The sequence below is a fragment of the Taudactylus pleione genome, unplaced genomic scaffold, assembly GCF_031769625.1.
Source record: "Taudactylus pleione unplaced genomic scaffold, aTauple2 ptg000707l, whole genome shotgun sequence".
Classification (NCBI taxonomy): Eukaryota; Metazoa; Chordata; class Amphibia; order Anura; family Myobatrachidae; genus Taudactylus; species Taudactylus pleione.
Window position 1 is genome coordinate 4,460,269 of NW_028285109.1, and position 13,600 is coordinate 4,473,868.

The following is a 13,600-nucleotide window of genomic DNA, read 5'->3' on the forward strand; positions in this document are numbered from 1 at the left end:
CGATCTAATGAATATGCAAATCATTAGATTGTGCACGATCGATCTGGTGCACATAGTGCACTGGAGCCGCCAGGGAGAGCTCTAGGGAGATGGCTAACAAGATTGGATCGTTAGCAAAATCGTACCGTGTGTACCAAGCTTAAATCTATCTGCACATCTTACACTGCCCCCCTGCAGTGCAGCATGGTTTTGCCAAGGTGCAAATGTACTTGTTTTTTTTTTTTGCTTCACTCCCAACTCAGAATCAGGCACAGTATCCATGATGAATCCATGAAAGTGTAAGAAGAAGAAAGCCATTTGATCTATGTTTTATGCAGGACATATATGTGCAGACACTCATAGAAACACAGACTAGACTTTAGTGATGGGAAAACAGGAACTGATTGAGGCAGACAAGTCATAATCATAATGTCTGGAAAGAAAAGTGTTTTACTCTGGGAGCAATGCTTCATTTACCAATTATTGTTTCAGTCCGTATAAGCAGCTACACTATTAATTGGTAGGATTTATTTTCACTTTATATGTTTATAATTAAGTCATTCTTCAATGTGAATTTTAAAATCTAACCACCTCAGTGGAGACGGCCATTTTGTGTCTGAACTTTTATTTTTGAGTAGTGCTTCATGCGTTGGCGATGTTTCTAGTGAATGAATAGGCCACAAAATGGTTGCCTTCAGTAGGTGTAGGTGGCAGGTAAGCTTTAACGTTAGCGCCAAAAGGACAATGGAAAACGGTAAACTACGAATTTTGACTTTTACAAACAGTATCTTTTGTGTACTTGTGTCATCTTGTTCACAGGAAGAGGATATATGTAAATTGTGTTTTTTAAAATTACCAGTGCTGGTATCTCTTTTACACAGCGAAACCTTTTTAGTGCAGTTCTCTCTGTAGCTATTGTATCTTAATGATCATGTTTTAACTTGATACCGTCCTTCAACTCCTTTTATTTATGTGCATGAAGTGTAATGTTCGGTAGAACAAAGAATACATCTGTGCTATTCCTCATTATCCAGGCATACTGGGCATCCGAGTACCTGTTACATTCACGATTTGTCCATAGCTAACGATGGGCTTTTTAAACCAGCTTCCACACCTGCCTTGTGTTATGTGATAGCTTCATTTGTGGCATAATAATCGCTCATCTATAGTTTATAAATGTTTGCACTAAGCCTGTATCTGATTGTTATGTTACAACTCTGTAATTGTCCTATATCCTGCATACTAAACGGGCATGAAACTCTTTCCGTAATATGAAGCAGATGAGTAAATGTGTTAATTAAAAAGAAAAAGTCCAGGTTGGGGGGGATTCAATTGTTTACTCTGCCAGCAGCTCCTGTCTAAGGTGACAGGAGTTTTTCAATTGTTTGTGTCGCTGGGCACGAGTTTCTGGGCGATTTATTTTTTTTTCTGCTCGCACCATTTTGAGGTGGCTAGCAATCCACTCAAAGACAGCCTTTTAGGCACCCAAACTCATTGCACCCAGGAGTTTGCATGGGTTTAGCCACTTTACACGGCTGATCTCGGGGCATTTGGGCACGACATGCGCAATTAATAATGGGCATCCCTTGGCAAAACAATTGTATATCTACCATCAGGCGCCCAAAAACAATTGAATTCCTCCCTGAAGTGTATATATCATGTAAGACATTGAAGGCCTCATTCAGAGGCTAATGCAGAGTTGAACGCAAGTCTATTGTAGTTGCTCCCGCATATCGTTCTCTAAACCACAGGTTCTCAAACTCTGTCCTCAGGACCTCAAACAGTGCATGTTTTCCAGGTCTCCGAACAGAATCAGAAGTGAAATAATTATCTCCACCTGTGGCTCTTTTAAAATGTGTCGGTGAGTAATGAACACGCCTGTGCACCTGCTGGGTGACCTGTAAAACGTGAACTGTGTGGGGTCCTGAGGACCGAGTTTGAGAACCACTGCTCTAAACTAAATGCGTTTTATTGATCTCTGCAGCCCTACTGCCACTATCTAAATGCCTCGCTTCATGGTGTTATCATTACCAGTGTGCAATTGCTTCTTCGTGCAAAGGATTTGTCTGATAACAGGAACAATTATTTGTGTGCCTAGCTCTTAATAGCTCGCAATTCCATTCACATGCTGTCTGTGAACTTGGCCTATGTGAGAACGCCCAGTTACCACAAGGTAACGCCCCTTCTGTTGCATGTTTAAAGTTATAATACCTTCACTTTACGGTTGTAATGTTTTTGAGATCCGAAACATAACAGAGTAAAACCGAGTTGCTCATCTCTAGTTGTAAGTATCATTACAACCGTGTCTGCATTACGGCAACGGCATTCTGCTAACCACATTTTCACTGTCAACCTATTGCATGTCGACAAAACGTGTGCACATTGCTTAGAGAACGGTGATGTCCTAAGTGTTTTGGGCAGGTTTCTGTGATCATTACTTTGTGGTATATATTTTACAGGTGGAAGAACTCAGTAAAAATGTAGCGATTTGCAAGCAAAAGTGAAAATGTATAATAAAAAAAAAAAAAAAAAAATATGACTGTGTGGTAAAGATGATTACATAAACATTTTTGGGAGATTTTCCATTGAATTTCATACATAGGTGTATATCGTCTTTTCAGAACCTGCACCACCGTGGAGTGGTGAACTTGGAGTGCATGTTTGAGACTCCAGAACGAGTTTTTGTGGTGATGGAGAAGTTACATGGGGACATGCTGGAGATGATCTTATCCAGTGAGAAGGGAAGGTTACCAGAGCGCATCACCAAATTCCTGGTTACACAGGTGAGTGGGGCAAAAGGAATACTGGGGTAGCTATCAGGAAATGCTAAAGTCTAAACTACTGTTTGTTCCATTTAAGATCTTGGTAGCACTACGGCACCTTCACTTCAAAAATATTGTCCACTGTGACCTGAAACCAGAAAATGTGCTTCTTGCATCAGCGGATCCCTTTCCTCAGGTAACACACAGTTTTTCTGTCTGCATGTATTAGCTGTAAAACATCTGATCCTTACATTTCATGGATTGTTTCATTTGGATTTTATCTTCATGAAATGTTTTCATTTTTTATCTACTTTGATTACCATTTATTATTACAAAGGACACTGTGTTAATATTTACTGCAATATATTCTTTTCAGTATATGTTGCTGACATATTGCATTAATGCAACATTTGTTTTATGAATTCATAATGGATGTGACTGGTTGCACTAGATTGTGTATATTTATATCTTTACATGTCTCATGGTCCGAGAGTACATCTTCATTATCATAAACCATTATATTGTGGAGAATTTCGGCCCAAAGAGATTAACTTTTCTTCTGTAACAAGATAAGTGTTATTTTTTTAAAGTGTTATTTAAGGCACAAGGGGGATGCCATCCAAACAAAGTGTATGTATATGTTTGATTCTGGTGAGGATAAACCCCCGGTGGATGTGCAACCTCTAGCTGCCTTTAGGCACAATTTTAGCCAGTGCCAATTTTCTATATAACTAGAGACCTGTTCTTAACGATAAAAACTAAAAGACCTAACCATTACAGAAATACAGATACATTTAATCAGATCTTGGACAAACGTACATTGAAATGAGAAGTGCAGTGATAGTCCCTGGCCCTTACCCCATAATAATGTAACAGGAACTAGTAGTACCATTCTGTGGCTTTATGTTTAATGCGGTTGGAAGATTACTTGCACAGTCATCTTCTGACCACATTGTTCTGTCCTAGAAATACCAGAAGTGATCTGACTGCTAACCCCAAGGGACAGGTCTTTGTCAGATTTGGTTGCCTTTGTGTGTACACTGTGCAGCAGGTGTGGGCAGCTTTAGATGCAGCTATCTGAAAAGGACAACAAACAGTAACAGAGCACCCGGGGCGTATCTATAATGGGTGTGCGGTGTACACAGGCACCTCGGTCCGGGGGGCCCACACTGCACACCCTCCTCCCATATATTTAATACCTCTACAGAGTCCAGCATCGGCGGTAGCAGCGCAGTAGGAAAATCACGGGAATATGGCTGCTGCGCCATTTCCCTAGTGACCTGTGCATGCGCGGTAGACTATGAGCACAGACTAGCACCTATAGTCTACTGCTACACTCAGTGCACTGCCAGCCGCCAGCGAGAGAGAGGGCCCGGGCAGGAAGTGCACATGGGCCTCCTACTCTCTTAATATGCCCCTGCAAAGCACACATTTCCAGAGCAGAGAATGGGGGCGCAGGATGAAGGGGCCCATACACTAGCGACGGATTATCGCGATACAGAATTGCTGGTCAAAATATAATCGTGATTTGCAAATCTGTGAAATTTAACATGTATAATGTCACCGATCCGCCGGCGGATCGGAGAACATCAATGGCTGCCAGTCGGCATTACCGACCGGCGGATTTGGCGTTTCCGATCCCATTGCAGGATCAGACAATACGTCACTGTGTGTATGGTGGCCTTAAAATTGCATGGAAAAGAAATATGTTGTATTTAACACTCTTGAAAACTTCTACATGTATTTCAGGTTAAGCTGTGTGACTTCGGCTTTGCACGTATCATTGGCGAGAAATCGTTTCGCCGTTCAGTAGTTGGGACTCCAGCCTACTTGGCCCCAGAAGTGTTGCGAAATCGTGGCTATAACCGATCTCTGGACATGTGGTCTGTGGGTGTGATCATATATGTCAGCTTGAGTGGAACTTTCCCTTTCAATGAGGATGAGGACATTCATGACCAGATCCAGAATGCTGCCTTTATGTACCCACCAAACCCTTGGAGAGAGACCTCATGTGATGGTGAGTCTTTTATGCCAGAGACATACTAAGAAAGAGGGACAGCATATCAGACTGCTCTATTACACACACATTGTTATGTGAAAAGACCCCCATACACCTACCGCCAGATCCAGTGATGGGATCGGAAACGCCGGTCAGAAATGCAGACTGTTGGCCATCGATGTTTAGCGATCTGTCGCTGGATCGGTGAAACTCTCAATGTTAAATTTCACCGATGTGCCAATCACGATCATATTTTGATCGTGATTGCCAAATCAGTGAAATCCAACATGTTGGATTTCACGGATCTTCTGACCCGGCATCACAGGATCGCAGAGATCCATCGCAGATGTATGGGGGCCAATAGGTCCCATAGCAATACAGACTTTAATGTGTTTGTTATTGCATATACTATTCTTATGTAGTGGAGTATCTGCCATTGCACATAATCACCCACTTAGGCTCTTTCCATAACTTGTCTATTCCAGGCTTGCATACCATCTGGAGTGCATTACAGGGGGTCTTACCTAAAATGTATTGTGTTCTAATAAGTGGCCAAGATTTTAGTGTAATACTTACTGTATATCTTTTCCTAGATAACTACTGGCACTTTGTCACTTCCTGTACCCAGGGCCGGTGAAAGGTTCCAGGCGCCCTAGGCAACATTTCACCAACCACCCCTGCTCCTTCCAATTCATAATATGCCACGCATCAGTCTCCCCAGTTAAAAAACATGCCACACAGCAGTGTCCCAAATTCTTAATATACCATATAGAATATTACACACAGCAGAGCACCAAAATCATAATGTACCTCATAACACTGCCGCAAATTCATAATATGCCACACAGCTGTGCCACAAATTCATTATATATCACTCAGCCATGAATTATGTCATTCATTTTTTAAGATCTACATTGGTTTATTACCTCTGAACCATTAACATCCTTGATTATCTTACTTAAACTACAAATAAAGACACAGACACCAGAGCTTGGCTAAAAGGTCACAGCTTTTATTTATAATGAAATCAATTAACCTAACCAGGGTGGCAAAGAGGCGCAGCAGACTCAGATCCAGCTTTTACCTTGCTCAAATCCTCGGGGGACGACTAACATGTCCCCCCTTCTAGACACACTACCGCTGCAAGGGTCTCCCATCCCTCCTGGGCCAATCCGAGGCGCTTCCGCACAAAAAGCGCCTGGGTCCCCTCGCACGGAGCAGGACAAATTCACCATGGACATTTAGGGCAAGTGCCCCCACAAAGTTATCTTGCGCCACATAAAGCCACTGAGCTGTAGTGTACTCCTGCCTGCTGTGCCTCCCCTAAATTGGGAAAAACAAGGTTAATACACAACAAAATATATAACTGGGGGGATGGTGGGTTACGAAAATACTGCAAAGAGACTGATCCCATACAGACAATACCATATATAATCTTCCTCAACCACTCCCCCAAGCTATATCATTGGCACATAAAACCTGCTGACCTAAAACCACAACTATGTAAATTACCCAACAACAAGGCTGTCATCTAACAACACCCAATCAGTAAAAACCAGTAATCTTAAATATCTTCGATCCTATTCAGCTTTCGTCTAACATTCTTTGTGGACTCAGTGGCGCCCCCAAGTGGCCGGCGCCCTTAGGCAGCTGCCTAAGATTGCCTAATGGTAGCATCGGCCATGCCTGTACCTTATTGTTTGTTACTGGATCTCTGTATTGAGGTCGGTGAAGAATCTCCAATCTGAATTTGTTAAAATTTTTGAAGAAAAAAAATACTTTAAACACTATTACACACCTTTCCACGTGAAGAAAAAAACAAGCATATTACACCAATTATATAGAGGACATGTGCCTTCCAATGCAATCTTTAATCACCTTAGCTGCTGGCTATCAAAATCAATAGGATGTCACATTTGATATTAAGAATCTTATTAGGTGTGCTATGCTGTTAAACTATTGAGTCTAATCACATTTCATTATCTGATGTAGTTTTATCACTAAGGGGCCTATGTGTCAAGCTTTCTTTTTATTAAAATATGTAAAAACTGCAGTTTCTGCATAATTTTATGAATTGTTGCTATGAAATCTCCTGCAGAAGGCTATTCAGCATTGCAGATCGCAGTCCCCATTATCATCAGTGGGGACTATGATCTGACCCCTATGTACTAAACTCCGAAAAGTAATGTTTTTGGGAGTTTGGTCCTGTTAAGGTGCCACACACATACCGACTTTTCATCCAATTTGGCAGATTTCGACGAATCGTGACGACAGATCATGTAAAAAATGCCCAAATCGTGAGTTTCTACACTTGATCACGATGCCGATGCGCGTCCCCGCTCGTCGTACATCGCATCTTCAGATCTGCCGTGCTGTGGGGCAGATTAGCCAATCTGGGATACAATGTACTGGCTGCAAGATAGATCTTAAGTCAGATTGGACATTTTTAACTCCAAATCGTGACCACGACTGCCTGGGGAGAGTTCAGGGGAAATCGTGTACATTGGCTGATTGGGAGCAAGTCGGTATGTGTGTGGGCACCTTTAGTTTACACCATCTTCAGATGGTGTAAACTGCTTTAGGCCTTTGCAGGCTTACTCGCAGGAGAGAGATCTTCTGATCCCTCTCCTGCAGCCTCCTTTAGGCAGAGCGTCGGCTTTCCTCGGGGAAAGACTCCTCCAAAATTCTGGAGAAGTCACTCAGCTGCCTCTGTGGGTTCAGCTTAGTACATAGCAAAGGTATTTTAATTCAAAATGAAAATACTTGCCTCTATGCAAAATGTTAATAAACGTGGAAATGCAGAGATTAGTAATACATAGGCCCCTTAGTATTGTCTATAAGAACTCCAAATGAGCACATGGATCTATCAAATCGTAAAATGACTGTGATTGTTTTCGTGGATAGGAGTGAAGTTCTGTTTTGTGGGGGATGGTACTGGTTGCCCTCATACCAAGGTAATGCTTTCATGAAAATGGCTTTGCTATTAAGTTTAGCACCGGATTTATTTTGTATAGAATGAGGCCTCTTGTACATTTGTATTGATATGCTGAGGTGTATTCCCACCACAACGATAAAGCACATTGGGGATAGATGTGTTAATGAGGAAGCTCTTGACATATACAGTGTTACCACAAGCTCCCTGTTACCATCACTCCAGCTTTCTGCTCTGTCCTGTTTTCCAGCCATTGACCTCATTAACAACCTCCTGCAAGTGAAGATGAGGAAACGCTACAGTGTAGATAAAACCCTCAATCACCCCTGGTTACAGGTGAGCTTTATACAGTGCATCAACCGCTATTATTTATTTTTGTATGTTTTATATACTGTATCTGTCCAGCAGATTGCATGTAAGACAAACATTGTGTTGGCAAAGCTCTTAGGAGTTCAATTGAAAATGAAAAATGAAAGTTTTCAGATTTGCACTTAATTGTCCTTTATTGTGGCCCTCACCCCCAGAACTACATGAGTCCTTGCCCACAGTCACTATTGCTTAGGGCAGTGTTTCTCTCTTGTTGGACACCTAACAGTGCATGTTGTCCAGATCTCCTAGTTGGTGCACAGGTGTATTCATTCTTGGTTGACACATTTCAAAGATCCACAGGTGGTGCTAATTTTTTTAAGAACAGTTTGGTGATGAACAATGCTTTTCCAGCATGATGGAGCACCTTGCCATAAGGCAAAAGTGATAACTAAGCGGCTCAGGGAACAAAACATCAGAATTTTGGGTCCATTGCCAGAAAACTCCCCAGACCTTAATTCCATTGAGAACTTGTGGTCATTCCTCAAGAGGTGGATGGGCAAACAAAAACCCACAAATTCTGGCAAACTCCAAGCATTGATTAGGCAAGAATGGGCGGCCATCAGTCAGTATGTGGCCCAGAAGCAGAGTAACTACATGCCAGGGCAATGCAGAGGTCTAGAAAAAGAAGGGTCAACACTGCAAATATTGACTCTTTGCATAAACTTAATGTAATTGTCAAAAGCCTTTCACTTATGAAATGCTGGTAATTTTACTTCAGTATATACCATGGTAACATCTGACAAAAAGGTCTAAAAACACTGAAGCAGCAAACTTTGTGAAAACCAAGACGTGTGTCATTCTCAAAACTTTTGGCCATGGCTGTACGTTTTTACTTTTTCATAAATTGTAATATGTGAGAAATATATATGTATAATGGGTGCAGGGTGTTCGGTGCGCACGGAGGGGCCCACACAGCACACCCTGCACTCATATTTGTTAATACTTACCCCTCCGAAGTCCCGCATTGGCTGTAGCGCTGCACGTTTTCCTGGCATTTTCCGCATATGCAGTAGGGAAAATGGCAGCCGCTCCATTTTCCCGGTGACCTGTGAATGCGCAGCAGATTCTGGGCATAAACTAATGCCCAGAGTTTACTGCTGCAGTGATGCAGCAGACCCCAGACGGAAAATGCACACGGGCCCCCTCCTCTCTTAATACCCCTCTGTATGTATAATTCATTCTATTATTAAAAATCTTGTTTTATAGCACATTATAGTGGTGCAGTGCCATAACTATATCGCTCGGTGCTGGCCACGCCCCCTCCGTGTGACAGGGGGAGGGGCCACAATCGCCAGTGATTACAGCAATGCCCGGAGCATCCTCAGGACAGCGGTGTTGCACGCCTGAAGCGTCCTAAGGAAGCTCCAGGTGGCACTGCTGCAGAAATTCTGGTTACAGGGTGCCATTTTTAGGCACCCTGCTAGCCAGATGTCGGGGTCATGGGTGCACAGCAGTGCCACCAACTGAGCTCTGTACGGCCGCACCACTCGCCCAACTCTAGTTACTACCCTGTAGTGGTGCCTAAACATATTATCTAATAGCAATTATGTTTATTATAAAAATATTGCTTTACATATGTTGGGGGTACAATAAATGTAAATGGGTACCCGGGGGGAAAATGGGGATTATTGGCTTTGGGATCCTTTAATGTAAAACAGTGATGCTGATCTTCTTCCCTTAATGTGAAAACTACAAACTGGTTCTATAGGACTGTTCCCCTTACCCACATTCAGTGGACTAAACTGTCAGCGAAGTGTGCGAGTTCCTGTGCGAAGTGTGCGAGTTCCTGTGCATGAGGCTGAAAATAGCACCAAATTGGGTTGGCCCCTAAGTGTGTAATATTGTCCATTACGCATAGACAAAAAAACAATAGTCACCTAAGCTCTTGGGTGACTATTGTTTTTTTGTCTATATGTTCTTTGGGTATTTATAGAAATGACCTATTGACACCTATTAGCTGCATTTAGTGAAGCGCGGGTTTCATCATCTTTTAAATACCCGCATTGTCCATTACACGTTTGGGCTGCTATATTTCTAAGAAAATTGTGATACAAAGGTATGACTGACCAAAGCTTTTTTCCTAAGACCATGTAAATTGCATTTTTCAGCATAATGCCCCTTTTGACGCCCTCTGAAAATGTAACCTCACATGATGTGTTTAATATTAAAGTTAGAATATTGCTCTAAAATCAGACATTATAGGTAACAGTGGTTTGTAGTAGATCATGCATTTTGCTGTGCTTAGTCTTTTTTTTTTTTTTTTTTTTTTTTTTTTTTTTTACTGTATACTTCCTTTCATAATGTGCTTGCCTTTTGTAGGATTACCAAACCTGGTTAGATCTCCGCGAGCTGGAGTGCAAGATAGGGGAACGCTACATTACACATGAAAGCGATGACCCTCGCTGGGAGATGTATGCAGGGGATCACTGTCTTCAGTACCCTCAGCATCTCTTGTCCGCACCATCCATTGAAACTGAAGACGCAGAAATGAGGGCTCTGGGAGAAAGAATCAGCATTCTCTGACACGGCAAAGCTGTGTCACGCCCATGTCTATTCCCCTCTGCTAAAAGAGACAAACAATATGGAAAGGAGGCGAAAAGCAGATTTTAGATGTTGAATGTACACTATTCATCAATCCAATCTGGCTGTGTGCATCACTCCGCAGGTCTTTACAATACCTCTGGGCTTTATCCCCACCACCATCCTCTCGAGTAAATCCTTTCAGAAGAGCATACTGAAGACACTCCATTGGAGCAATGTGCGAGAGGCCATCCCTTATGTTATGATGACACCTGACAGATTGTGCATTGTAGGAGCTGTTCCATCTCTTATTATTGTTCATCATTACGTTGTAAGTTCTGTACTGCTTGTAAGGCCTGCAATGCATTGTGGGTCCCGCCCTTGTTGGCTCTTTTCTAACAGTCGGCTTGACCCTCAGTTTTTACAGAATGAGTGAATAGAATATAGATAGATATATGTGCGCACACATATACAAAACCATTATGTATCAAGTCTACAATACGCCAAATGCAAAATATGTTGAGAACCATTTGGTGTTTCACAAGGTCAAAAGGGAACAGATCCTGTCTGACAGATGAAAGGAATGACGCTGTAGTCCACCGAGACTCTTTGTAATCACTCCGTCATGTATCGCAGGCACAATCCGCAGCGCAGGGATTTAGCCCATTGGTCACAGATTTGTTTTTGTTTGTTTTTTCTTTTGTTTTGTTTTTTTTACTCCAGAGGAAGCCGTGTGTTTGGATTTTATTTAATTCTTAGCCTGGAAGATGACCTAGTTCTTTTCTGTGAGGTGAGATACTCTGCAAGGGTCAGCGGATCGCAGGAAGGGCATCATGGACATCATAGTCTGGAGCAGGCTGGGCAGAGCATTTGAAATGCATATATTGAGGCTCTGTGTGATGTAGGTGCCCAGGAATCATTTTGTGTTTTGTACAATACACAATGTCCTATTCATGCAGTAGTAACATTCACCAAGGATCAGTGTGCGGAATGGGCCATGAAATGCGATTTTACCCTATTTTCACATCACATAGACCATGATTTGGTATTCTTCTCAATTTTGCTTAATTGTATCAAAGGAGTTACTAATATTTTTTTCTAAAGGTCAAATACAGTGTATTTAGAAACTTTTGTCAGTATGTTCCATATTATACTCCTCTAGCAGATTTTAGACTATATTCTTACATTTCTATCCTGAATAAAACCAAAATACTGTGTTATTACTTTACTTTTTCTGTGCATTTTATAGGAAGTGTTTTACATGTACACTTTGGCTGCTAGCGTGTGTTTGCTACCTGCTTTGTGAGCCTGAACTGTGTAAGTGAAGCTGGTAAATGTATCTACCACTCTACAGGCAATCACTAGCTAGTTATAGGAAAAATATTTAAAGGCTTTGAAATATCCTGTCCATTTTATTTGCTACAAGACCTATTTAACGTGAGCCAGGCAACAGCATAAATCCACTAGTGTCTTGAAAACAACAAAGATTTTTGTAGATGACAGGCGGCTGAAAACAAAAATTCCATTCTACACTCTCATCAAAGTACTTTGCCAAAGACTATATTTCATACACCATGGAATGTGCTGGATCTTATTGACCCTAGTCTTCAAGTTACATTTCTCAATAGCTTTGGAAATGATTTGTTCTTACTACAGTATTTTTAATTTAATATGGAGGAGAATGAAGCAGCCAATCACAAACCAAAAGTTCTATGATATCACAGATATTAGCGGTTTTCATTCGGTACATCATTTCCACTAGTCTTTTTGTAATTTGGCCTATTTGAACAGTCGTGAGAGCTTTTGGTGATACATGAAGAAATGCTTGGATTAAACTAATCAATGCTTTAATGATGTATGCCCAGGTAAGATGATAGGGAACATTCATTATATTTGGGGATCAGTCACATAATGATAGAGGTTTTTTTTTATTCTTTTTAAACTTATGAAATATTTTTATAGATTATATTTTATTACAACAAGGGGGCGTTGAGGTTGGCTGGTAAATACATTAGTAGATTGTATTAAAAGTTCCCTGCAGCTGGAGGATCTGTCTTCAAAGGAGTGGTGGACACTACATGCGTCTGGTCTCTATTGCTACAATATCTCCATGTAATCAGCAGGTTTTACACAGATAGCTTTTCTGGGCACTTCTAGCTGAAACAAATGCCAAATAACACACACAGGACTTTCTTCTGTAGAAGTCAGTGTAAGATGTGGACATCATTTGAGGGTCAATTTGAAGTATAAAACCGTTTCTTCTGTTTACTTGTTATAAATATAAATGTGACTGCCTTATGAAAGATTGCCCCGAAGCCATTATTGATGTATGTCACATTGCAACATTGGTTTGGTTGGGATACTGCAGTTTATTTTTTATTTATTTTGTGAAACATGCATGCTGCTTTTCTATTACTGTATCAGCAATTTGTGGTCTGTTATGGCCACTAATTCACAGGAAAAAGGTGATAATAGGCATGGCAACCAATCAGATGTTTGCTTTTATTTCATTCTACTGCTAGAAAACTGAAGGCTATGGGTTACAGCATATTTTATTATACACCATGTATTTGATGAACAAATATTGTTTGACGGTGCATATCAAACTTTGGAGACTGTAGACAGACCTATAGGGTGTAGGCCATATATATGTGGGTTAAGGAATGGGACAAGTTTTGGAGATGGGAGAGGAATGTGATTATCAGTGGAGAGTTGTGGCCTGGTCATTGGCAGCCAGTGGTAGAGAGTGAGGAGCTTAAATTGGATTCTGTTGGGTGCTGGAAGTCGGTGGCTGAGGAAAGTTATACTTATTGCAGCATTCAGGATTGATTGATGTGGGGAGAGACAGGAGAAAGTTGCAGTAGTCAAGAAAGAAGATGCTGATAAAGTGTTCGAGTAGTGTGAAGGGTCGTTGTACATTAGCAACAGAAGAGTTATGCTGTCCACTTTGATATGTATGAGGGTTCAGAATTATATGAGGAGTGAAGATTAAACATGTTGAGCTTTAGGTAGAATTTGGAAATCCAAGATGAATTAGAC

At 41.4% G+C, this 13,600-nt stretch overlaps 1 protein-coding gene across 1 annotated transcript in view; it reads left to right on the forward strand.

The window, feature by feature from the left end:
- The window catches only part of PRKD1 (protein kinase D1), a 219,028-nt gene extending 206,164 nt beyond the window's left edge, over positions 1 to 12,864 (forward strand). Inside the window, exons 13-17 of the mRNA XM_088456519.1 lie at positions 2,601 to 2,762; positions 2,839 to 2,937; positions 4,491 to 4,758; positions 7,923 to 8,008; positions 10,361 to 12,864. Coding sequence (XP_088312645.1) covers positions 2,601 to 2,762; positions 2,839 to 2,937; positions 4,491 to 4,758; positions 7,923 to 8,008; positions 10,361 to 10,564 — 819 coding nt within the window. The 3' untranslated portion in view covers positions 10,565 to 12,864. The remainder of the gene's footprint in view (positions 1 to 2,600; positions 2,763 to 2,838; positions 2,938 to 4,490; positions 4,759 to 7,922; positions 8,009 to 10,360) is intronic.
- Positions 12,865 to 13,600: the final 736 nt, after the last annotated feature.